The sequence below is a fragment of the Festucalex cinctus genome, chromosome 12, assembly GCF_051991245.1.
Source record: "Festucalex cinctus isolate MCC-2025b chromosome 12, RoL_Fcin_1.0, whole genome shotgun sequence".
Taxonomy (NCBI): domain Eukaryota; kingdom Metazoa; phylum Chordata; class Actinopteri; order Syngnathiformes; family Syngnathidae; genus Festucalex; species Festucalex cinctus.
Window position 1 is genome coordinate 9,460,261 of NC_135422.1, and position 26,105 is coordinate 9,486,365.

The 26,105-nt window shown below is 36.5% G+C and overlaps 2 protein-coding genes across 2 annotated transcripts in view; one reads left to right on the forward strand and one right to left on the reverse strand.

Moving 5' to 3' along the window:
• LOC144031942 (protein TUNAR-like) overlaps positions 1-12,104 on the reverse strand; it is a 62,294-nt gene extending 50,190 nt beyond the window's left edge. Inside the window, exons 1-2 of the mRNA XM_077539485.1 lie at positions 12,042-12,104; positions 9,720-9,799 (exon numbers count right to left, since the gene is read on the reverse strand). Coding sequence (XP_077395611.1) covers positions 9,720-9,756 — 37 coding nt within the window. The 5' untranslated portion in view covers positions 9,757-9,799; positions 12,042-12,104. The remainder of the gene's footprint in view (positions 1-9,719; positions 9,800-12,041) is intronic.
• Positions 12,092-26,105, forward strand: part of LOC144031943 (uncharacterized protein C14orf132-like) — a 39,525-nt gene continuing 25,511 nt past the window's right edge. The window contains 2 exon segments of the mRNA XM_077539487.1: positions 12,092-12,414; positions 12,417-12,484. Of these exon segments, the coding sequence (XP_077395613.1) occupies positions 12,333-12,414; positions 12,417-12,484 (150 nt within the window). The 5' untranslated portion in view covers positions 12,092-12,332.

Sequence of the window (26,105 nt, forward strand, 5' to 3'; positions counted from 1 at the left end):
TGTTAATTAAATACTTTTTTTTACCTGCATCCCTGCCTTGCCCGGTTTTTTGTTGCCTCCTGCATTTGGGTCCTGCCACCAACACCCCACACCGTGACAGTACTTATTCTAAATCAGTTTTAAGATAAACGTAAGATGCATAGTTAGCAAAATTACAACTCACAATAACATCTGGATGTAATAGAACATAAGAACAACAGCTTTTAATAATCAAGAAGTCAAAATTCAATTTCATGATTTAGCAAATTTTCAACGATTCGATTTTCAAAATAACGATTAATCAAATTAATTCGATTTATTGCCGAGTCCTACAGGAGGGTAAAATTTAAGGACAGCCTCATAGTTTTGTGGTTGTGGGTTTGAATCTGGGCTGTGTGTGGAGTTTTAGTACCTTAATTCATTCCGTTTTACCCCCAAAAAAAACAAAAACAAAAAAAAACATGATAAAGTACAATCATTATTTTATGAAACTATACTTTTGCATACACTTAACTGTTTTTTGTCCATTTTAAAGCTGCACTTTGTAACAGTTTGCCCAAAAAATATCTTTACAATATGCTTTTTATTTGACTATTTATGACTGAATTATTGTTTAATTAGTAGATTAATAACTTAGCTTTTCACAATGGGTACTCCTAAGCATCTGGCCAATAGTTTTCAGACTGGATTCGGGTTTGAATCCCCCCCCTCAGTCTGCAGATGTGACGTCATGTCTGTGTTGTGTACGTGAAGAAGTGAAAATGCAGTTTCATTTTCTGGCCACAGGTGGCAGTAGTAATTTGAAATTCAATTTTCTGTGCTCAGTAGCTTTACAAATAAACTACAAAAGACAAAAGAAGACAAAACCCCCGTCTGAAAAGGGCAACTGACAAGAGAGCGGCTACATCAACACCTGTCATCTCCAACCCTCCAGATGTTCCCCCAAATGCCTCGTGACGCTCATCAATCACTCGGCCAAAAAGTCGTAACCTTCCGCTTCGCGCCGCCTCGCGTGGCGTCGGGAGAGTTTGGCACGCGGCGGAAAGCGAGAGGCGAAAGGTTAAGCTCTGACAGCGCGGGAGGGGACGGCGGCTGTCGGCGCGACGCGTTGAAAAGGCGGAGAAACGTCTGGTGTTTATGCTTTACGGCAGGTAATAAGGACAAAGCGGCGCTGTCAAGGACCCCCACGGGTGGGTGGCTGATGGGCAGGACGTGTTATTTGCCATAAATCACAATCACGTTAGTCGGCGTGCTAAATGGCTTGTCGGTATGGCACAAGAACACGATTGTGCTCAACTTTTCTGCTCTGATGGAGCATCTTTTTCACGCCGATTAAGCCATTTTGACAATTTATTTGAGGGAAAGTAGTATTGGACTAGCAGAGTTGAACACAACGTATTTCGTCACGCTCAACTTCATTTCTTTTCGACGGAAGAGGATTCAAAGTCAGAATTCTGGCTTTATTCTCAGGATTGTGACTTTAAAGTGAAAATTCTGACTTTATTCACAAAATTCTCGCTTGAAAGTGAGAATTCTGTTTTCTCACTTTAATTCCAGAATTCTCACTTTCAAGTGAGATTTTTTGATTAAAGTTAGAATTCTCACTTTAAAGTCAGAAAGTGAGAATTCTCTTTTCTCACTTTAATTTGAGAATTCTCACTTTATTCTCAGAATTCTCACTTTAATCTCATAATTCTGAGAATAAAGTCAGAATTCTGGGTTTGTATTCTGACTTCCTGACTTACCCCCACAATTCAAAGATCTAGGTCACAAAGTCAGAATTTTCACTTTAAAGTCAGAATTCCGAGATTAGTGATAAAGTGAGAATTCTGAGAGTGATGTCAGAATTCTGAGAATCAAGTCAGAATTCTGGGTTTGAAATCTAACTTTCTGACATACTCCCACAATTCAAAGCTCGACGTCACAAAGTCAGAATTCTTACTCGAAAGTCAGAATTCTGAGATTAAAGTGAGAATTCTGAAATTAAAGCCAGAATTCTAACCTTAAAAGTCAGAATTCTGAGATTAAAGTCAGAATTCTGGCTTTGAATTCTGTCTTTCTGACTTACCCCCACACTTCAAAACTCTACAGTCAGAATTCTCACTTTAAAGTGAGAATTTTGTTTTCAAACTTGAAAGTGAGAATTCTCACTTTAATCTCAGAATTCTGAGAATAAAGTTTGAATTCCGACTTCCTGACTTACCCCCACAATTCAAAGCTCTATGTCACAAGAATTCTCACTTTAAAGTCAGAATTCTGAGAATAGAGTCAGAATCCTGCCAACCCTTTTTTTTTTTTCTCTTCACCGGCCCTATTCCTCTTTTCCGTACTTTCCTGTTTGGTGAATGTGCGTAGGAAACCTTATCTAACCCTATCATAAACTAGTAAACACTTTGCTTTTTTTTTTTTAACCTAAGCTTCTAAATAAAATCTGACTTTTACCAAATAACCTTGAGACAGTCAGGCGCTGTACGTCAGGCTTATCCCTCTGCTCTCCCTCTATAAAATCAAGAAAAATGGACTTCTACTAAAAAAAAAAAAAAAAAAAAAAAAAAAAAAAGGGGGGGGGGGGGGCGAAAAACATCACATCTACTGTAGCCCGTTTTGATCCGCTCAGATGAATCACCTGTCGTCCTTGAGTGCAATTTGCGGCCAGGCGTCACCTCTGACCTGGGAAAGGGGAGGCATTGTGCATTTCGATAGGTCACGAGGGATGCTCGTAAACATGTTTGCACATACACACACGCTTCGGAGTCAAAACGCGCGCATTTCCAAAATCAGCAGAGTGTAAAATGAGAATTATACACCGGCGCCGAGGTCAGCCAGTCAGTCAGTCAGTCAGTTTTATTTGCTAGTGCTTTGGCAAGCAAAAACAAGATGTTGTGGGAGAACTAACAGCCACGCTTTGAGATCATGAACATTTCCATTCAGTGCCAGTCATTGCTTGGCTTTATTTATGATCAAACAACAGGCAATCGGACCTGCGATACGTCCCGCATCAGTAAAAAGACCGTATTGTTGTTCAGGTTCATCTATCGAGTTGCATTCTGGTCTTGTCGAGATCTCCTTTCTTTTCCTTACCGCCACCTTGACGGGGCTTATTTGTTTTGTACAAGTTGCATAGAACATTGGGCTGTTTCTTTCTGCCACATCAATTACGAATCAAACAGCTGCTGTCTACCAGAAAGATTCTGGTACTTGTCTATCTATGGACATTATATAATCATTTATACGAGCACTTCCTGTGACCTTAAATTAAATGTATTTAAAAAAAAATTGTGGCAGGCGTAATTAATTAATTAATTAAGTAATTAATTAAGTAATTAATTAAGTAATTAATTAAGTAAAATATTATATTCAATACGCCCCCACTAGTCTAAACCCGGCATTTTGTTTAATATTGTGCGTGTGTGGAATATAAATTATCAAGTAAAATGCAACCATTTTTGTCCATCTTAGGGGGCAGCCATTTTGCCACTTATTGTTGATTGAAGAAGACGTCACAATTCTGAAAGGTTCAGGAACATGACCAAATCCACAAAACAGGTAAGCTATGCCATGTTCATGTTTTCTTTTTCTTTTTATTTTTTATTTACATCCAACACTTTTCAAATAGTGTGGATCTATTCATGAAATGCATGCCACCAAGACATAGGCGTTTTTTTAAATTATTTTTATTATTTTATTTTTATTTTGCAATATTTTGCAATTACTTAATTAATTAATTATTTAATTAATTAATTAATTATTTATTTATTTAGTTATTTATTTATTTATTTATTTATTTACATATTGTGTAAATATATCGTCGTTTTGGGGTTAAAAAAAAAAATGCAGATTTTCGCAGGCCGGCCCAGTCTGGGTCCCAATTGCCCGCAAATACTGAGGATCCATTGTGTAAAGTTCACAATGTATTCATGATACAAAAATAAAGTCGTCTCATACAAGTACTAGGTTTTGATTCTCTCACCACTGTGCTGCAGCTGAGTTCACGTAATAAGTCTGAAAATTAATACTTATTTGCATTTGTGCAATCAATGATCTTCCACTAAATGGCGGAAGTTACAATAAATCCAAATGTTGCCATTTATACAACAGAATAATGTTTCACGCCGAGAAAGTACATTTCCGAGTAAACTGAGGCGAGATCATCACTGAGATTTTTCTGATATAAAATATGCCAAAGTGCCTTGGCTCAATAACGGTTGGGAAACTGGTCAAGACAATCTCTGCTGCCAATCTGCTATCAATACATCATTTTGTAAAAACAAAACAAAACAAAAACCATTTGTTAGTTATTAGCACTTTTGCCCGAAGCGATATTTAAAATTCATCAGCTTCATTTAATGCCAGACTGGCGGCGTCCTCACCCCAGGGAAATCATGTGACACAGCAAAAGTCATTTACTTCTTTCTGTGCTTGGCTCCCTTCCCACGTCCTGCGCGCGCTCCGTCCCATCCTAATTTGCAGCCAGCGGCTCTTCCCAAATCTGCCGCTTGGGCGTGGGGCGTGTCTGTCTGCGAGATTCATTCATCTCGCTCCGGGCTCATCCCGTCTCACCCTTAGAAACGCCGCTGACTTTCAGGTGTCCTCTTTGGCACAAACACGCAAATATGTTCGCCGGTAATGTATTCAAATTGAAGTGTGCCTAAACAAACTTTTGTAATTGCTCGGGTTGTATACACACACAGGCAGTGTGTGCCAATGTGACAATACGTTTGGCTTTGAGCAGCAAATTGAGGGCAAACTGTTCTCTCGTTTGTTTGGCGTGCACGTATGCTCGTCACAAAAAGTCAGGGACGTCGAGGCTTTCGAGGTGAAATTTCACGATGGACTAAAATGCACGGGAACCTTTGCAGGTCAACTTCATTTGACCTCATCAAAAAAATATATATATATTCACATCCGACTATTAAATGTTTCTTGCAAAACTTGCTGCCCTTTCACAAGGAGCTGAATTGCAAAATTCACACATTTCCAAGTACATCCAATTTCCTGACTTGTCTCTTGCATTTTTGTTGGAACCTCCTGATGACACTTTGTCAGGTTTGCATACTTTTTACTTTTTGTCATATTGGGCCTATTTTTATTTTTATTTTTTTTTATTGTTCACTTGTTTGATATTGTCATATTACAATTCTTTACTTTTCTTCATATTGGTACTGTATGCTTTTCTTGTCATTTTAATTTTATACTGTATACTACAAATATTACCAATAGTGTATTATTAAATATTACGATTTTATAATAAAAATAAACATAAAATATACACCCCAAATTGTGTACAAGAAAGAAGCCGTAAAATCACAGAAATTTGGAATATGATGAGAAAAGTTGTTAAATAATAATAATAATTTAAATTAAAAAAAAAAAACGCTTGTAATTTTACAATTTAATTTTCACCTCATTCTCAGGAATTCTAATTGTCATTAGCATAAAATCATCTTTTGTCGTAGGAATTGTTGTGATCTGGGGTTGGATCCCAAAAACACAGACTCAAATAAGACCTAAACTATTTATTCACATCGAGAAGCGTGGAACAAACTTGACTAGACGAGAAACAACGAGAGTTGCACAGAGGAACAGAGGTAATAATCCGACAAAAACACACACTTCTCAGACAGGCTTATATAGACAGCGAATGGATCTGATTGGCTGTGGCTTAACATGTGGGTAACAGGACTGACATGTTATTATCTGATTGGCTGTTGACCAGATAAAGAGATTAAAGATTCTTGACATCACATAGCTTCTGACATTACATAGCGTTTTACCAGTTGAAACTAGATGCTGGTTACATCAGTTCAAAACAGACACTTGACCACACGGTCATGACCCAAACAAGGTCATAACCCTTGCCTGACCCAAACATAACCCTGTCATGCCATTGCATGACCCAAACATAACCCTGGCATGACCCAAGCATAACCCTGGCATGACCCAAACATAACCCTGCCATGCTATTGCATGGCCCAAGCATAAGCCTGGCATGACCCAGTCATGACAGTACCATGACCCAAACATAACCCTTGCATGACCCAAACATAACCCTGTCATGCCCTTGCATGACCCAAACTTAACCCTGCCATGACCCAGTCATGACAGTACCATGACCCAAAACATAACCCTTGCATGACCCAAACATAACCCTGCCATGCCCTTGCATGACCCAAACTTAACCCTGGCATGACCCAGTCATGACAGGAATTCGTCTTACAGCATGTCATAAGACGCAACACCATTTAATCAGAAAGATTGTCTACATGCCTCGTTAAGTGCTGCTGTTTTGGTTAGCAACAGAATTCAAATAGACTTAGTAGCTAACTCTTTAACCTTGCGTGTAAAAATAGCAGCCATGATGATTATGCTGATCACCTGTTTTAATCCTTTAACATATTCACACATACTCCTGGAACATATGGAGTGGCACCGAACCCTAAAATTAATCAGAGAGATGTGCCTCTGTAAGTGCTGCTGTTTTGGTGAATGATGAAGTGCACATGGATGTGCGGACGACACCCATGTTCTTAAGTTACCTGATTTGTTTTTTCGCCCAAGGAGAAAAGGAAAGGTTAATTGGATGACGCACGCAACGGCTAATTGGGGACCAGGGTTCCAGAACAAACATTTGCAGTTCCACTGCTGCTTGCTAATGCCTCCATCCATCCATGTGTTCAATGACTGTTCCGCGCAATTCAGCATCGGCTAATTTGGCACATTAGCAGGAAGTGCTGAATGCAAACTACCCAGCAAAGTCGTCGATTGACTTCTGTGAGTGTTGTTTTCTCAGCAGAAGAGGGACTCATGCAGTAAGAAAACAAACCACTGATTATGTTATTAATTTGCAGGGGATAGGGGTTGAATAAGTCATTACATCATTTCTTTTACACGCTGCCGGTGCATCTGACAATTGAGTATCTGAAAGTAGACTAAACTTTAGAGCAGGTAGAAGCAGGTCTAAGTTGTGGTGCAACACGATTTTGTGCAGGCAGATTCACACAGTGAGCAATGGAGCAGATTGCACATTCTGTGTCAGTGTGCTTCATCACATCTGAGTGGTCAAGATCATAATTAAGAGAACAGAACGCTGGGGATGAGGTGCAGAAATCGTATGCACTCTTATTGGTTGCCTATGAGAAGAAGCACACACGATGCATTTGAAGGCATCCAGCTGAGCATGAATTATGAATCAGCTGCCTGCTTGGATGTGCAGCGTTTTGAAGGGAGGCCCTCAAGGATGTGTAGAACAGAGAGAATAAAGCTCAAAGCTGTCATGTTACCAGGGAAAAAGTGGAATAATGTCATAAGTTAAACGAGTCAAGGTCAACATTCAGATTCAGACTTCAATTGGGTCATTATCATCATCAATTATTTACTAATGATGATGACTAATATTATTGCTTTCCTCCAGAAAGCATGTTATTTTTGTCAGATTAGGATTTTTATTTTTTATTTTTTTTTATTATTATTATTTTTTAATAGACCTACCAGTAACTGCCTATTTTTGTTCTCATAAAATTACATCTTTCTTTTTACTATAACTTTAAATTATTAAAGTAAATTAACATTCTGGCTTTTTCTTCTTACAATGTTGATTCTTGAAAAATAATAACTTGTTCTTCAGACTTTGGTTGATAAGGTAAAAACAAAACTTGTATAAAATTACAACTTTACAATCATAAAATTGTCTTTTTCTTATATTTTCTTCTACTCTCTCAAGTACTTGTGTAAAATATTTCTTTGCTATTTCTGTAACATCATATTTTTCACATCATATTAAAACTTTTTTTTCTCATACTAAAACTTGTTTTATATATATTTTCATCTATAAATGATCTAATTCACGTCACGAGTTTTTTTTTTTTTTCTTGTAATATCAAGATTGACTTTTGTTGTCAAAACATTAACTTTCAAAAAACTTTTTTTTTAAATGGCTTTGTTTCTCATAATAGTAAAACTACTTAAAAGTAAAATATTAAATTATGTGTGGTATTGTTTTTGGAAAGAATAGTTTAATATTTATAGAAATTGCTCTCACAATTATTTATTATCACACTTATTACTATAGTTATACTTCTATGCATTATTAAGAAAAAAGTGATTTTTGAAAATCACAATTGAGCTTAGTATTTCAGCTTTATTAGTAGTAAATAAGGTGTTTTTGTCACCATATCTCACAATATTTTTGTTCTCATGAACTACAACAACTATGATTTGTCCCCCAGCTTACATTTCCTTGAGTTTTCTTTTTCTTTTGGCCCATTACACTGTTTTGTAATACAGTAGGCTATATTTGTGCACATGCATTAAGTGGCTGATTGAAAGAATTAACAGCGCCGAAGTTGGGATGTGCGGGTGACTTTTGTGTCTTATCTCAAGCGGTTTTGGCTCAAAATATCAGCCTTTTTCTTTTTGATGAATGAAACAATTTTTGGACTTAAGACAAATGTTATTAATACCATCTGACATGTAGCTGTCACATGGTGGAAAATTACAACAAAGCCCTGACACACAAGGTGAATGATCTTTTAGTGTGACACATTTCCAAAGACTTGAACCATACATGTAAACCGGAAATGTAAAAATAAATCTAAATGCATCAAGGCACACAAATGCTCATAGGAGCACGTTGGCCTCATATGTGCCCAGATGACAGAGCGCATCAGTCACACAGCAGGCAGTTGAGATGTTGAGTCCAGGCAGGCCGAGGAGGTGGGATGACATTATTCCAACTCATTAGCATCAACCTGGAAGATCTTAACATGACAAGATCTCGTATTATTCATCTATTTTTACCGATTGGAGATTTTGAGATTTTCTGTGCCCAACTACCCCCCGAAAGCGGCTACAGGAGATGAAAAAGAATAAAAGTGATTGCGTGCATAACAATACGGGTTTCACGCCTGAACATTAAGGTAATTAAAAAGGACATTCCAATGCATTTCGGCATGTTAATGATTAGTTCTTTAAAATGGAGGTACAGTAGTAAAATCCCCACTGTGGAGGACAGAATTGCACACTCAGCACAGAAAACAATAATTAAAAAAGAATCTGAGGTGCTGGTGTGTGCTGATTTTTTCTTCCATCTCATTGGTAAAGCGCAACATGGAAATTTATACTTAACATTCTTTACTATGGCAACCAATCCACGGTGTGCACAGGTCAAAATTACCTGGGATAGTTAACAACTCATTTGCTCCCAATAACGTGTAAATACATTTTTTTTAATGTTCTAAGTGTCCCAAAGACGTATTTATACGTTTTCTTTTCTTTTTTTTTATGCTAGAGCATACAGAAGGCTTTGATGCAGCCTCTCAACTGCAAAGAACGGTTGCAGAAATGGTAGTTATTACACAAACGGCCAGCAGGTGGCAGCAGAACAAAGGAGATCAACCAGGGCCATCTAGAAAAAAAAAAAGTTCAATTACTTACGATTTTAAATAGATTTGTGAAAACTGATAAAACTCTCTTCTAATGCTAATTGCTGCAAAACGGAAACAGATAGAAACATACTTTTTTTTTCCTGATGAAAGAATAGACTTTAATCTTTCTTTTGATAGGTTCCATGCTTTTACAGCAATAGAACAAAATATTCTGTGGGTCTTGCAAAATAAGTCAAAATCCAGTAAAACAGCCGGGAGCGAACGGGATTGTTTCTGTGAAAATGGCTGGGAGTGAACGAGTTAATTAACCAATCAATGTAATGTACTTTAAAGTAGTATTTTTTGTATTCAGCTTACCTTTCTTGAACCACCTGTCAGTTGTGACTCCATTCATTCACATCCTCATACCTCGTCTCAGCCTGAATGAAGAAAAAAAACTACCAGCAAAATAGAGACGCGTGACCTTCAGCAAACATTTCATCGCTTCTATTTTTTGATGACACTTTTAACGGATTCTTTCTTCTTTTTTGAACAGCCTTCCCCTCACTCACACAAGGAAGATCCTCACCTCGGTATATAAGGTAAAGGTCAGCCTTTGAAGTGATCATCAGTACAAGGTCGTGTTCATGAAAAATGAATGCATAAAAATGTCAAAAATATGTGTAGTGCTTCATGAAATGGATGAGACCAGCTGTCCCTGTTTGTCTCAGACTATCCTGCTTCATCAAATGTTTTAATGGGTAACAAAAAATAACTGAGAAGGGGACATAAAGTTGCAAAATCACTGTTTTTGTGTTCAAACTAGGACTGTCACTATTGAATGCTTTTAGAATCGATTATTATATCAACTTAATTTGTATATTAACTGGTAAACTTTCGTGATGGGCTTTAAACGTTATTTTGAGACGGCTGAACTCCATCAATTCATTAAATTTTAAAGTTTTTAGTTGTATAAATAATGGATTAGCGTGGTCTCTGTATGCGCATCCGCAAATGACACAAATTGCACGTTTCTTTAAGTTAAACAAGTTAAACAGCGGTTAAACGGTTAGTCAATGATTGAAATAGTTGTTGATTAATTTGATCATCGATTACTTGTTGATTAATCGGTTCATTTTGACAGCTTTGGTTCACATCTAATAGAAAAATATTGCTTTGGAGCCATCTTGTGGCATCTTTCTGCTAATGAACTATGTTGGAGTGAGGTGAGGAGCTTCATTCATTTAGTCAGGTCACAGACCTTCCTAATCTGACAAAAAAAAAAGTGCTTTGCACTCATCTAGTGGCATCTACTGTACAGGAAATAATAATAATAATAATAATAATAATAATAATAATACATATCCATCCATCCATCCATTTTCTTGACCGCTTATTCCTCACAAGGGTCGCGGGGGCTGCTGGCGCCTATCTCAGCTGGCTCTGGGCACGAGGCGGGGGACACCCTGGACTGGTTGCCAACCAATCGCAGGGCACACAGAGACGAACAACCATCCACACTCACACGCACACCTAGGGACAATTCAGAGCGCCCAATTAACCTGCCATGCATGTCTTTGGAATGTGGGAGGAGACCGGAGTACCCGGAGAAGACCCACGCGGGCACGGGGAGAACATGCAAACTCCACCCAGGAAGGTCCGAGCCTGGACTCGAACCGGAGACCTCAGAACTGGGAAGCGGACGTGCTAACCACTCGACTACCGTGCCGCCCAATAATACATATTATTATTATTATTTTTTAATCATCATCATTAATAATAATGACAATAAAAATAACTATAATAATAACAATAATAATGCACATTATTATTATTATTATTATTATTATTATTTATCATCATCATCATTAATAATAATAATGACAATAACAATAATAACTATTATTATTATTATTATTTTTATTATTATTATTATTATTATTAGGGATATTCGATACCACTTTTTTTCAGACCGATACCGATACTCAGACCCTCAGTACTCACCGATACCGATACCAACTGCCGATACCAGTAGTACATTTTGACAAATAAAAAAAAAAATCACCAAAAGATGTTTTTAAACAAATATATTTCCTTTAATTTTTACCAAAAAAACAGCACAGCCACTCTTCAATAGTCTTAACGCTCAAAATAAAACACAAAAATGCTCTTTTAGTTCAAGATTCACAATTTTGAAGTATTTCCAAACCGGTGAAGTTTTGGTGAAAAACTGCTGCAAGCTAGCACCAGTTACAGGCAAGGAGGACGACTCACTTAACATCTTCCCCCTCTGCCATCGGTCGCTTGTACTCGTCTGCATCACGAGTACTCGAGTACTTGAAAAAAGGCTGGTATCGTCCGGATACCGATACTTGGTATCGGTACTCGTCCATCCCTAATTAGTACTATTATTATTATTATTATTATTATTATTATAGCCTTTTTTTGGGTGTATATGTGATTTTTGCCATGCTTGTGTCCCTGTCACGACTATCAGGGGAATGCTGCTACTGTGCGTTCCAATCAAGTGGTTTAGACGGTGCAATTATTTGAGTCGCAGACCCCCTGGGATCCTGCAACTACATAGTAATGTTAAACTACTGGTGGGAAGAGAGACTGCTGTCGCCACACGGTCTGACAGACAAAAACATTCTTGATGTAATCAGGCCATTGAATTGAAATGTTCCAATCTCATCTCACCTTCGAAATCCTCAATTTTGCCTTCGACACAGAGGAGAGCGAGGATCGAGAGAGAGAGAGACGATTCTGTGTCAGAGCGTCTGCCTCGACTCTCCTCCACATCCTCTCACGCTGCCTCTCGCATCCACATCACCTCCTCCCTCTGCCGCCTCTCGTCCTCACTCTTGTTTTTCCGCCCTCCTCCTCCTCCTCCTCCTCCATCCTCATGCCCATGTGAAACGTGCGACGCCACTCGTGCGCGTGTGCGCTTCCAAACGGGGGGGAAGAGATTAAAAACAAAAGCGGGGGCACATGCTCAATGAGGAGGTGAAGAAGAAGAAGAAGAAGAAGAAGAGGAGGAGGAGAAGGAGGCGGAGGGTGAAAGGCGCACGCAGGCTTTTTTCATTGAGTGCCTTCGTCCTGAGCCGAGCAACAGCATGGATCTCTCCTTCATGGCCGCGCAGGTGAGTCTTTCTGTTGGAACTTTTCATTTTCAGAGTGTTTTTTTGTAGAAAGTATGATGTAATCAAATTGCAATGCCAAAACTACTTCAACCCACTTTAATCTTAATGTACTTTGCCATGGCAATAGTGGGAGTGAATCTGAGAGTGACCATTGTTGGGATTAAAAAGTCTTCAATTTAGGAGCTCGAAATTGGGCATCACAATAAAAAAAAATAATTTCTTCTTTTTTTTTTTTTTTTCTCCTTTTTTTTTTTTTTTTTTTATAATATATAACAAAAAATAATAATAATAATAATCTCTTTTCAACAGCACATATATTGGTCGGGTTGAGGGTTGCTAACTGTGACATTTTTTTTTTTTTTTTTTTTTTTTTTTTAATTGATCATACAACAAGCACACAAATTGTGCGCCCCCAAATGTATTTGTCATAGCGCCTCTCATACATGTTGATGGCTCGCCAAAAGTAGAACATGACATCGCTGATTATTAAATAAAAATCATTTCCTTTCTTTACATTTCATTTGAACATTTCATTCTTACAAAATAAATAGGTTGCCTTGAAAATAAATGAGTAATATAAATAAAATAATGGGAATCAAATAAAGAAAAAAAAACTGCCATTGTTATCTATAAATTATATTACATTTACCAAAAAAAAAAAAAAGTAGCTACTTTGAGTTCCCTTTAAACAGCCTTTTCAACTTTAAATATCAGGAACAAAACACCCAAAACACTAAAAAAAAAAAGCAATAATTGGAAAAGAAATTATGAATGGTGTTATATAACTTTGTATTAAAATGAACTAAGTGATATGTGAAAATTGGTAGTACAGTGTGATTCAAGCCTGTTAGCTGCAGGTTCCTTTTGTTTTTTGTTTATTTTATTTTATGTATGTACTTTGGAATGTTTAAGTTAATTATGTTGATTGTGGTGATTCTGATTTTTTAAAGAATAATATTTTATTTATAGTTTTGTGAGGGACCCCAGGAAGAATAGTTTTCACCACAGTGACTGAAAACTAATGGGGATCCCATTTTAAACAATAAACAATAAAAAACTCAAAAGAATATGGGAAAGACTGCACTAGATGATATATTTCAGTACGTTAGTGTCTCAGTTCATGCATGTTAGATTAATCGAAAGCTCTAAATTGTCCGTGCAATTGCTTGGCAACCATGATGTGTACATCACCGCTCACCCAGTCAGCTGCGATAGATGATCGATCAATACGCTAATTAAGTCTTCCTTCATACTGCATGTCGCTCATCCAAAATAAAGACGAAACTAAAAGTGAAAGAGCTATGCAAAACGGGGCCTATTTGTTAACTAAAACAGCAGCACCCACCAAGTAATGCGTCATCAGACCGTGTATTGTAACAAGAATCCTGCGCGCAGGGGCTTAGCTAGTCATTTGGGGGGCTCATGAAACAGTCATGGAACCACCCCATATCCATGTGGCAAAAGTTTTATTTTCACACCAGCACAAGCTCGTTTGAAATCTATGACAATAATATCCAACAGTTTTTATATGTTCCCCTTCCCCCTGTTGCTTTATCAGCAAAGATTTTAAATATTCATGCCTATCATCAACTAAATGTTCATTTGAGAAACTCCTCCTAGTTCCCGAGCCCGATGAAGTTCTTATTGAGGATTATGATCCTTTACCTTGGCTGAAAGTTTTTTTTTTTTTGGTTGTGCACCATGAAAAACGTTTAAACCTTTTGTGCTTTTACGGAAAAACGGTTTGCTTTTCTCTTGACTTCATACTCACAACCGTACAAAAAAAAAAATAATAATAATAATAATAATTACTTTACTGTTGTCTACCTCTCACCTCCTGAATCAAGAGGGAGCAGCAAAAATAATTTTGCTCAATTGAGAATTCTGTTGATTATTTTGCCGATTAATAGATGAATTGGATTAAAAACATAAAAGAAAACATCATTTCCATCTCTTTATTAAAAAAAGAGGACATTATTTCAAATTGAAAGGACAAAAAGAGTACAGATATAAATCATGATTGAGTTATTGGTTTGGTGCTTAGCATGTCAGAAAATGCTCAGAAAATAAATAAATAAAATAAATGTTGATCGTAGTTTCCAAAGTAAAAGATGTTTGCAAGTGTTTTTTTTTTTTTTTTTTTTTGGATTCAACACAAAGATAATCAGTCTGGACAATTTTAAATTAAAGGTACCTAAATGATGCATCGGTTATCACATTGTGTATTGATTAATTTGATAATGGTTTAGCTATGGATTAATTGCCCCTCTAATTAAGATGGTAGAATGACAGTAATTACTTTCATGAATATGTATATATATATATATATATATATATATATATATATATATATATATATATATATATATATATATATATATTATTATTATTATTATTATTATTTTATTTTTATTTATTTTTTTTGGGGGGGGGGGGGGGTTCTTTTGCCTACCTTGTGTATTTGCCTGACCGTAAATCCGCCCCTGCTACCGCAGTATTATTAAATATGATTCTTTCTAGTGCAGATACAGTCATGTTGTTATTCCACAATGTGCGTCCATGTTTCATCTGATGTTGGCATTTTATCAAATGCCTCACCTATTTCTACACAGCTCTGGGGAAAAAGTCAGATTTTCTATGACTTTGCTTTTTGAATAAAATTCACTTTTATTCTGACAACATAGCGCTCAAATATTGTCATTGAGAGCATTTATTTGCAGAAAAATACAACAACAACAACAAAAGTCAGGGTTGTTGTTACTTTTTTTGTCTTTTTTGTTTTCCACAAACGTGTATAATATTCACTAGGGATGTTCGATACCGCTTTTTTCAGACCGATACCGATACCGATACTCAGACCCTCAGTACTCACCGATACCAACTGCCGATACCAGTAGTACATTTTGATGAATAAAAAAAAATCACTAAAATATATTTTTAAACAAATATATTTCCTTTCATTTTGACCCAAAAAAAAAACAGCACAGTCACTCTCCAATAGTCTTAACGCTCAAAATAAAACACAAGAATGCTCTTTTAGTTCAAGATTCACAATTTTGAAGTATTTCCAAACCGGTGAAGTTTTGGTGAAAAACTGGTATCGGTACTCGCCCATCCCTAATATTCACAGACAGTCACATGTCTAACCCAGTCAAACACTGTCGCTAACCCAAACAGCAGCACGTATCAAGGCATGTAAATGGTCTCTCAGACGGAATAATGTGTTGAGTCATATGGCATGTTGCAGCTGCAATATTAATTATTATGTTTTGCATTTAAAAAAAGCAATAAGACAAAAAAAAGTTTGAAGTGCTGAAGCTTGTTTGTCTGTTCCGAGTACGTGGTGATATTTTGGTCATTTTATTCTCTACCACAGTTGAGTAACTAAACGTCCCTGGCCACCATTAGGAAGTACAAAAGTAATTAAGAGCAAAAAGTGGCGTTGAATTTTTGCAGTTAAATATTCGCTGTCGTGTAGTCTCTACTGTGGTCATGTTGTAATTGGTTGCGCTCAATTGATTTTAGTATGCAATATCACGACTCTGGTGTAGTCACGGCGTACAAATGCTTACAATTAATTTCCACAGTCGTCGTGATGTCTCCAAACAAGCATCACCTTCTGTCTTCCTTATAGAAATGCATCGTCCCATTATGAATATGACGTGATTGAGCGCCTCCCATTCGCTAATTGTGCAAACTTTCCGTGAGTGAAATATCAAAAGCGGTAAATTATTCACCTCACGAAGGCGCACGGATAAAAAAATAAAAAATAAAAAAATGTCACCGAGCTGCTCGGTTTTTGAAAAGCAAGAATAAGCGAGAGCGGCGGCTGGCAGCCGTCTTGGAAGCCGAATTACCGAGGGGAATTTCTTATAATCATATTCATAACTGGTGGCTGGTTGCGCATCATTGTGTGCAGTCGCTCAGCCGAGAGCCGCGGCTCGCTTGCCTTCTTGGCTGCATGCGTTGTTTTGCTTTTGAGAAGCAAGTACGGCTTGTGAAAATGACCTCCCATTAAATCGGCACAGAGCAAAAAGTTGCACCGCCAAAACTCTTGATTGGTGTTTGTGAACTTGTGCACCGGGGAGTTCATTGTTGCTCAACGGGAGCGTGAGCTGTTTTTTCGCAATTTTTAATAACAACCATCCCATCCATTCTATAGCTTGTCCTCATTAGTCGAGTGGAGATTTGCATCTGGGACGGTGAAGCAGACATGCAAATGTTCACTCTTTCCCTTACAAAACAGGAAAGTGACTCCCGGTATATAAACTCATGATTTAGCACCCACAGATTTGCATATTCACACATTTTTATTTATTATTTATTTACTTATTTACTTATTCATTTATTCATTTATTCATTTATTCATTCATTTATTTATTTATTTATTTATGTATTTACTTTTTGTAATTTTAAATCTTTTAAAAATATTTCTTGTAGTTTTTTTTTCTAAGAAAACCTAAATATCTTAATATAGCATTTTCCTTAAAATTGTATGAAATTAATGGCAATTTTTAATTCAACTAATTTAATAATAATAATAATAATAATAATAACAATAATAATAATATTGTTATTATTATTATTATTATTATTATTAATACATTTAATTTGTAATGCACTTTACATTTCAAAGAAATCTCAAAGTGCTACAGATGAGGGTTAACAAACTACAGTCAATAAAATCGTAAAATCTAGCAAACTTCTACTTATAATTTCTACTTCTTGATAGTAAAATGGCCACAAGAGGGCGACCACCGATTATTGGCCCAATACAGATATCCGGTATCAATACTCGCCCATCCTAAAAGGGATACTTTACACATTTTCAGCAGTAAGAAGATAACATTTTGTCTATAATTAATTTGATAACTTCATTATTTTTCATGATCAACTGATACCTTGAAAAATTCATTTTGCCATTTGCTGTCGACTGAAGATGACGTCACGCGTGCTCAACGACCAATCACAGCTCAGTTTGCTGACCACGCCCAGAAAACAGGTGAGCCGTGATTGGTCGTTACCTATTTCCTCAGCACGCGTGATGTCATCTTCAGTCGACAGCAAGTGGGAAAATGCGGTTTTAATTGTGCATGAAAAGTAATGAAGTTATTGAATTAATTCTGGACAAAATCTCAACTTTTTACTGCTGAAAATTGCCCATAGGGTTAAGTAATCCCTTTCATAAAAACTGCTGGGAATTTAGTAAGATTTTCAACAAAACATAATGCAGTATTTAGTAGAACAGTGACATTTTTGGGTTACTTGAAGTTTGTCTTGCCCAATTTCACTTATTTACTGCTCTGTATTAAATATAAAATACATATTGGGACAAAATGACACACACAAAAAAATAACAGCACATTCCAATAATTTGTGTTTCCTATTCTATGGTTGTCATCACAATTCGTATTGTTTTCTCGGTAGAGCAGATTTGAGTATTTTATCAGCTGCAGCTTGAGTTGAGAGCCTCAAGGCACCCCAGTGGGGCGCCGGTGAACTCGAGGACCTCTGCCATCATTTTACCTCCCAAAGATGACAGAATCTGTCATAACTGTCCTCCACCTTGGGAAGCTTCCGCCATTGAAGAGCGTCATTTGAGAAGCTGCAAGGAGGAAGTGACCATTAGGACTGCAGACTGTGACAGCGCATGATGTTCATTAGTGCTGTAAATCCACCAGAGAGGAAGAAAGTCATCCCTCAAGACGAGAAATTGCAAGTAACTGGCTCTCGCTTCCTGTTGGGAGCGTAATTAGGCCTCGTATCACCAAATTCTTCACTTTGTTCAAACAGTTTGGTGGTGCAGTCACACAAACATGTTAAATAACGAAAACAAGTTATATGTTAGGGATGTTTGATACCAAAACAAGCATTCATGCTGAGTACGGGTACCTCTAGTACAGGGGTGTCCAAACTTTTTCATTTGAGGGCCACTTACAGAAAATCAGGACACAAGGGCCACATAATGTTATGAAGAGAAATTTTAGTCCTAAAAATTGTACAAATAATTTATTTGTTCTTTTGTGTATTTAAGAAAATGCTACAGTATATAAACCAATTTATTGTAATATGGCAGTAGTGTTATTATAATTTTGGAATTTTTCATTTTAGTTTTTGTTTTTTGTTTTTTAAATTTAGCTAGTTTTAATTAGTTTTGAGGGTGGTTCTGTTAGTTTTTTATTAGTTTTATTTATTTTCTTTAATAAATGCTTAGTTTTAGTTTAGTTTTGTTAGTTTCAGTATTAATTTTTGTTTAAAAAAAACAAGCGTATTACTTGTGCGCAATATTTAAAAAACACCATGGGAGCGACGTCATCTTTTGGTGCTTTTCTATTGGCTGCTGCTAGATGACGTCACTTCTGTGTGACATACTTTCAAACGTCATTATTCCGGTTGATATCAAAATAAATCGACTAAAAATTACAACAAAGACTAAAAGGACATTTTTGCTATAATTATAGTTAGCATTAGTTAGTTTTGTAAACATAAAATGTAGTTTCAGTTAGTTTTCATTTTTTTTAAAAAGCATTTTCGTTTTTATTTTAACAAAATTGCTTTTTGAATTTTAGCTTGTTATTTTGTTAGTTTTAGTTAACTAAAATAACTGTTGTTTTTTTTCAACACCCTCCCTTCTTACTTTGACCATCTCCAAATATTTTTGTTTTTGTTAATTTATTTGAACTAAGTCAAATGCCATTATAGGCATATGCCGCGGGCCACTGAAAAATGGACGGCGGGCCGCAAATGGCCCCCAGGCCGTAGTTTGGATACCTCTGCTCTAGTACTTTTCACATGTAAACATTACAGTAGTTTGAAATTGAGAATGTGTATTCTTGGTCGAGTCACGTTTGCCACTTGTGAGGCAGAATTCATAGGGCACAATCATAACTTCAAATAACATAGGCCAATGAGAAACGACCATAAGATGTTCATGTGACAAGGAATGTGAATGGCATGTTGCTTGAAAACGGTTCAACAATGTTACTTTTTTTTTTTATTCAATATGGTATGGCTGTAGCTTTTGTCATGTTTCTCAACATGTGAAACTTGAAAAAGTTCCCCAAAGCCCAAATTTTCCAAGTTCATTAAATTTAATGAAGCATGAGAAACATCAAACCGATTTACAGTATGCCGATTCATACCTGGTGCACATCTCTCATTAACTCATTGACTGCCATTGACGGAAAAAGACGTCAAATAATGCATTTTTGCTGGGCTGGCACTGAATGTGTTAAACACAATGTGCCAATATATTTTGTGATTATATTGCAGCATCCTTTTTTCCTTTTTTCTTTTTTTAAGGCAAATTTTGCTTAGAAATCCGTCAATTTTGGTTACATCTCATCTTAACTCATTGACTGCCATTGACGGAAAAAGACGTCAAATAATGCATTTTTGCTGGGGTATTTTCACTATAAGGCGCACCGCATTATAAGGCGCACCTTCAATGAATGACATATTTTAAAACTTTTTCCATATATAAGGCGCTATAGTAGAGGCTGGGGAATGTCAACAAAACAGTCACATAGGTCAGTCAAAATGAATAAACAGCTGTTTTATTATTTTTTCTGAGGTAAAGTATTAGTATTAGCTAGCGATCCAAGATGGCGGGATCTTCTGCAAATGCGCGTCACCGGTCGTGCAGGGTCACCGATAGCGTCTTGACAGCGAGACCTGTTGCGGCTCAGTATTGATCCATATATAAGGCGCACTGGATTATAAGGCGCATGGTCAGCTTTTGAAAAAATTGAAGGCTTTTAGGTGCGCCTTATAGTGCGGAAAATACGGTACTTTGAATGGCTATTATGGGAAAAAAAATAGAAAACATGCATTTTGTGAAAACATAAATTTTCTACACAACTTTGACACTAATATTTTTTATTTAGTGACGCTCTGTGAAATAGATCTAATGTGACACTTTGATCATTCATGGCATCCTTGAAAACGTTCGATTTCCTAAAATCCGCCATGTTGTCACGTCATTTGATTCACGAGATCCTATTGAAAAGAAATACAATGCCGCCATCTGCTGTCCATAGTTAGTGGGTGTTTTTTTTTTCATCTTATTCATGAAACCAGAGCTGCCCAAGATGTTGTGCTGCCCATTGAGGAGAAAAAAACCCCCAAAAAAAACGTAGTTGACGTCAATTAACGTTGATGGCGGTACTCGTTGGGATTTCCATTAGTGTTAACGGCAGGAAAAGAGTTGGAACTTGTATTAGATATAACGTATGTATTTAAAAGAAAAAAAATACATCCAGTGGGGCACTGCCACTAACAGACGGTTGCCAGTGAGCATGTTTAGTCGAATTTAGTTTCACTTTTGACTCCAAGCTTTTATACATAAAAAAACAATCTGGTGGGGCACAGTCTACCCTGCCCCAAATGCAGAATTGATCGAGAGCATGCTACGAAACCAAAGTCAAGAATCACGTCAAGCCATACAAGTGACTTCCAGTCCTTACTTAGTGACCCACCAACCTTGGGTGCCATCTCAGGCGTGTTTTCCACAAGTGCTACTTTGGAGTGTCAAAACACCTCAGGGCTCTCTCGGTCATATTTTTTTTATTTTTCTCCTGTTGCTTTCCTCGGCTTTTTCAACCGTCTTTACTGAGCTTGCGCAGGAATCGGTTATGGAAATGGCGACGTTCTGCAGGTGTTTTTGTCTGTGACGGGCGACAGCCCATCAGCATATCTCATTATATCGCCTCGTTTTGGAGAAGCGGCCGCGGCCGAGACGTTCTATCCGGCAGGGTTGCCCGTCTCAGCCTCGCAGACAGATGAGTGAAAGGCGACACAATATTCCACCTCTTCGAAATCCTTGACCACATTCGGACAGCTGACAAATATCTACTCGGATAATGAAATGTGCAAATGCAAGTTGTGTATTTTCATCAAACGAGCGCAAATGGCAGCCATATGAGTCAGACTGAAACCGTCTTTGTTCTCGGGTGGCACAACAATTCAATTACAGGATCATGTTGTCGCACTGTCGATTCTTCATTAGAAAAGAGTCTCTACAGTTGAGGCTTATTTGGAGGATGTAATAAGCTTTTTAACTGGAGGGGACAGACCTCCTCTTCTCCCCGCGATTGCTTTTCCGTGAAGCCGCGTGTCTTGGATAAATAGATAACTGGAGTGGCACTCCATCGCGACCAGCGCTCAACATTCCTAATGTGGATCAGCGCTAAATTAGGCCATCGTAGATATCGGCCAATCGCAAATGACATTAAGATTCATATGGTGTTCGCAGAGAACTGGGGGCAAAAGACAGTTAAAAAAAAAAGAAAGAAAGAAATCATTGATCTCTTCCTTTTAACTCATTCACTCCCAACCATTTTCACAGAAGCAGTCCCGTTCGCTCCCGGTTGTTTTACTGAATTTTGACTGATTTTGCAAGGTCCACAGAATATTGTGTTCAATTGCTATAAAAGCATGGAACCTATCAAAAGAAAGATTAAAGTCTCTTCTTTCATCAGGAAAAAAAAATATGTTTCTATCTCTTTCCGTTTTGCAGCAATTAGCATTAGAAGAGAGCTAACTTTCATCAGATTTCACAAATCTATTTAAAATTGTAAGTAATTTAGCTTTTTTTCTAGCTGGCCCTGGTTGATTTCCTTTGCTCTGCTACCACCTGCTGGCCGTTTGTGTTATAACTACCATTTCTGCAACCGTTCTTTGCAGTTGAGAGGCTGCATCAAAGCCTTCTGTATGCTCTAGCATTAAAAACAAAAAAAACAAAACAAAAAAAAACGTATAAATACGTCTTTGGGACACTTAAAACATTTTTTAAAAACGTATTTACACGTTATTGGGAGCAAATGAGTTAAGCAATGAAATTTCCTTGGTGGAGGTTTTCCCTCTTTTTGATAGTCCTTGTGGAAATCAGTTATGTAGTCTCCTAATAATAAGATTCCTGAAGAAGTAATGGTGAAATTACTGTCTTGGTGGAGGTAATAACAATTGTATATGAAAAAAACAAACTGTAGCCAAGTTTGACATTTCAGTTATTTGGTCTTTGGCCGAGATCCTTCGCGACCACAAAATGTCCTGCATATCTGGTAAGGCGTCTTGGAGAAATGTTTGTAACTAAGAAACACCTGGCAAAAACAGTATTCTCCCTGAGAGAGGTAATTACAAACTATGAAAAAAAAAAAACTCAGTGAAGCTACTTTAATTAATTAAATAGCTTTTTTTCTTGGCTCTCTTTTTCTCCCAGAGAATTTAATATAAATCGATAAAGTACAAATACCCAACACAAAAACATCTGTGCCTTCCTGACAGGGGTAATAACAAACTTTTTTATTTATTTATTTTTTTTAAGGTACATTTAATTAGGTTTTCCTTGGCCCATTGCCCCAGCTTAATAATGCTAACCTACAAAGACAAAAAACATTACTTCTTTGCTTGTAGAAAAAAATAATTGCTCTAAAAACATATTCATATTCATGATGAAAACCAGAAAGATACAATTAATTTTGCCCTTCTCTATCATATAATTTCTTAAAAATACATTAAGTAGTTGTCAAGTAATATTGTCAAAGAATCTTTTTTTTTTTTTTTTTTTTTTTTTTTTTTTAACCATTCATCTATCCTTGAGGGAGGTAATAACCGTTATGAAACCATAAGGTCCTCTGTTGAGGATAAAAAGTTTAATTTCAATGGATTTTACTTGGTCTGTGCTCACCCAACAGTTTAACAACATACACCCTAAAACAGTTTTTGTATTTTATTTTTTTTTAATCCTTTTCTCTTTTATATGTTATGTGTGTTTGTTATATGGACCTGAGTCTGATCAATAAACGTGATGAGGAGTTGGGTCAAAAATAACCTACTTGGGTCAGTTGTGACCCAATTTTCTGGGTTGTTTTGTCCAAAACAAGTTGTGTCAAATTGACTCAAGTCCCTTTTTAACCCAACCGGGTCATTTACTATTTTTTTATTCATCTATTTTTAGTTGAGCATAGGTAGCAATAAATTAAAAACATAGCATGCTTGTTGAATGTCACCAACATTTGTGTTTTTCTTTGGAAAATGCTTGTGGAAATCGGATCTGTAGTTTTAGCATAGTCCTGGTAACCCACAAAAAAAAAAAAAAAAAAAAGACACTCAACTACCCATCCATCCATTTTCTGTACCGCTTACTCCTCACAAGGGTCGCGGGAGAAACTCAACTACAAACAACCAAATACTTCCTTGGCATCAGTAATAAGCAATTATATCCTTGGTGGATATCAAAAATATAGATTTTTTTTTTTTTTTTTTTGCCCATGCCTTCCTCACTACAAAAGTTCGTGGAAATCCGTAAATAGTTTTTCAGTTATATTCCATCGGACAAAATAAAACATTGTCTCCTTGGCACAGGCTTAAACAAACTTCTTGAGCAAAAGTAAAACAAAAAAAATGTTTATATTCAAATGGTGTCTTCTTTGGCCTGTGCTCCCCAATTACGCAGTTCCATATAAATCAGTTTTAAATTGTCTTTGTATAATCCTATTAATCAAGAAAACCTGAAAAAGAATTCTCCTTGACAGAGGTAATAACAAACCTCTTTGGTGGAGGTCAAAAAGTTTAATTGAAATGGGTATATATCCTTGGACAACAGTCTGCCCAACAGCTTCTTCGAACTTGGCTAAGCTGTTTTTGTGTTATGCTGTTTACAAGTAGGAGTGGGAGATATCCTTGAGAGAGGTAATAAGAAACAGTCTTCCTTGGTGGAGGGAAAAATTTAATTTGGGATTTTTGCTGGGCGCACGCTCTCCTCGACAGTTTTGTAGAAATTGGCACATAACGTCCTTGGTGGAGGTAATTACAGTACAACATCAAATCATGACACAGGCATTCTCCATAGATCAAATATTACGGCCATTAAAGTCATGCTAACATTTACTTTGGTTGCATAACTGCCTGCTTGCTATTAGGGAAAAGATACATCGTGAAGCTGGCCTCCTTTCTCTTGGAGGATTATTATTATTATTATTATTATTATTATTATCATTATTATCATTATTATAATTTTTAATATTGTTGTCATTGATGGATTGAAGGGTAGGTCAGCTCACTTTTGCATCATTAACCCGTCATGTTTCCAGATCACAAAATTGTGGTTTCAACAACGGTTACTTGTCATGTTCACCGGGCAGCCTCAGCTTCACTCGATTTATGGGAAGTTATGGCAACAACAGACCGAACAACAACAAGATCCATTTTTAGCATCGATCACTTGTGGAGTTACATTGTAATTAAACAAACACTTGACTGAACACTGTTTTTTTTTATCAGAGCTCTTGACGTTATTGGCAGTGGTTTGCTTTTGCCCGTGGAATTAAATAGAATTAAAAAAAATATATAAGGTTAAGGCCTGAATCTTCTCACAAACACACTTTAAACAGTATAAAAATCAATGACTGTTGAAGTACAAACACATTTTAATTTGTCTCCTTTGCTACTGTGGAATTGGTTCAATATGGTATCATGATTATCCTGTCAATCAAAGTTAAAATAATAATAATAATAATAATAATAATAATTAAAAACAAATACGGTGAATGACAAATTGTTTTCTTCCTAGTAAGCTAGCTAGAACCGTGGTCAACTTTTCACTGTGGTATTTCTTAAGATTAAATTACAATTCCAAACGAGATGCTGCAATTATTTAATTATTATTTTTTAAATCAATACATAATTCTTGAGTCATAAATAATTCTTATGTACAACAAACTCACAAATTGTTTGCTTTGCTAGTGAGCTAGCTGCTACCGTCTGCTGCCTAAATTACAGGTTGAAAACTTCTTATTAAAACTATCTTATTAAATCAATATATAATCTACATGTCATCAATTCATAAATAATACAAATGTCATTTTGAATGACAATCCAACTAATTGTTCACTTTGTTAATGAGCTAGCTACAACTGTTTTACACTTTTAGCAATAGCATTTTTATAGATTGTGAACTGCATATGACCTACAAAACTTTAGCTGTTGCAGTTTTGCTGGCTAAATTACAAATCACAAACTATATGCAACTATTTAATTCTTTATTAAATCACTTCCAGAGGTTATTATAGACGACAACCTCAATACAGTAATGGTTTACTTCGCTAGCAGGCTACGACAGATGTAAACTTTCAGCTTTCGTATTTGTGCTGCCTCATTTACAGGTCTCCAACAAATGAATATGGTTGTTTTATTATTTATGATGTCAGTACAATATATTCATAAATAATAAAGCTAACAAAATTCATGAAGTATTTTCTTCTCGCTACAGCATTTCTGCGGACTAATTTACAGTTACCATTGCTAGCTTTCATGCATTAAATCAATACATAATTTTGGAGTCATAAATTGGTAAATAAAGCTATTATCGTGAACAGTCCAGCGACAATGAAAGAGAGTCTTGATAAACTGCAAAATATGTGGTAATAACATCTTTCCCTAATAGACTGACTCCATGATGCTTCCTGTAAAAGCGAAACTGTGCCTTTAGTATTAAGGAAATATGAATTATGCATTCCTGCATAAATGATCTATTCCAACTCAGCATGGGATTATTTCAAAGCAACGTATTGGTATGTCCCGAAATAAACTAGATCTATGATTCGGGGTGAAATAATGACAA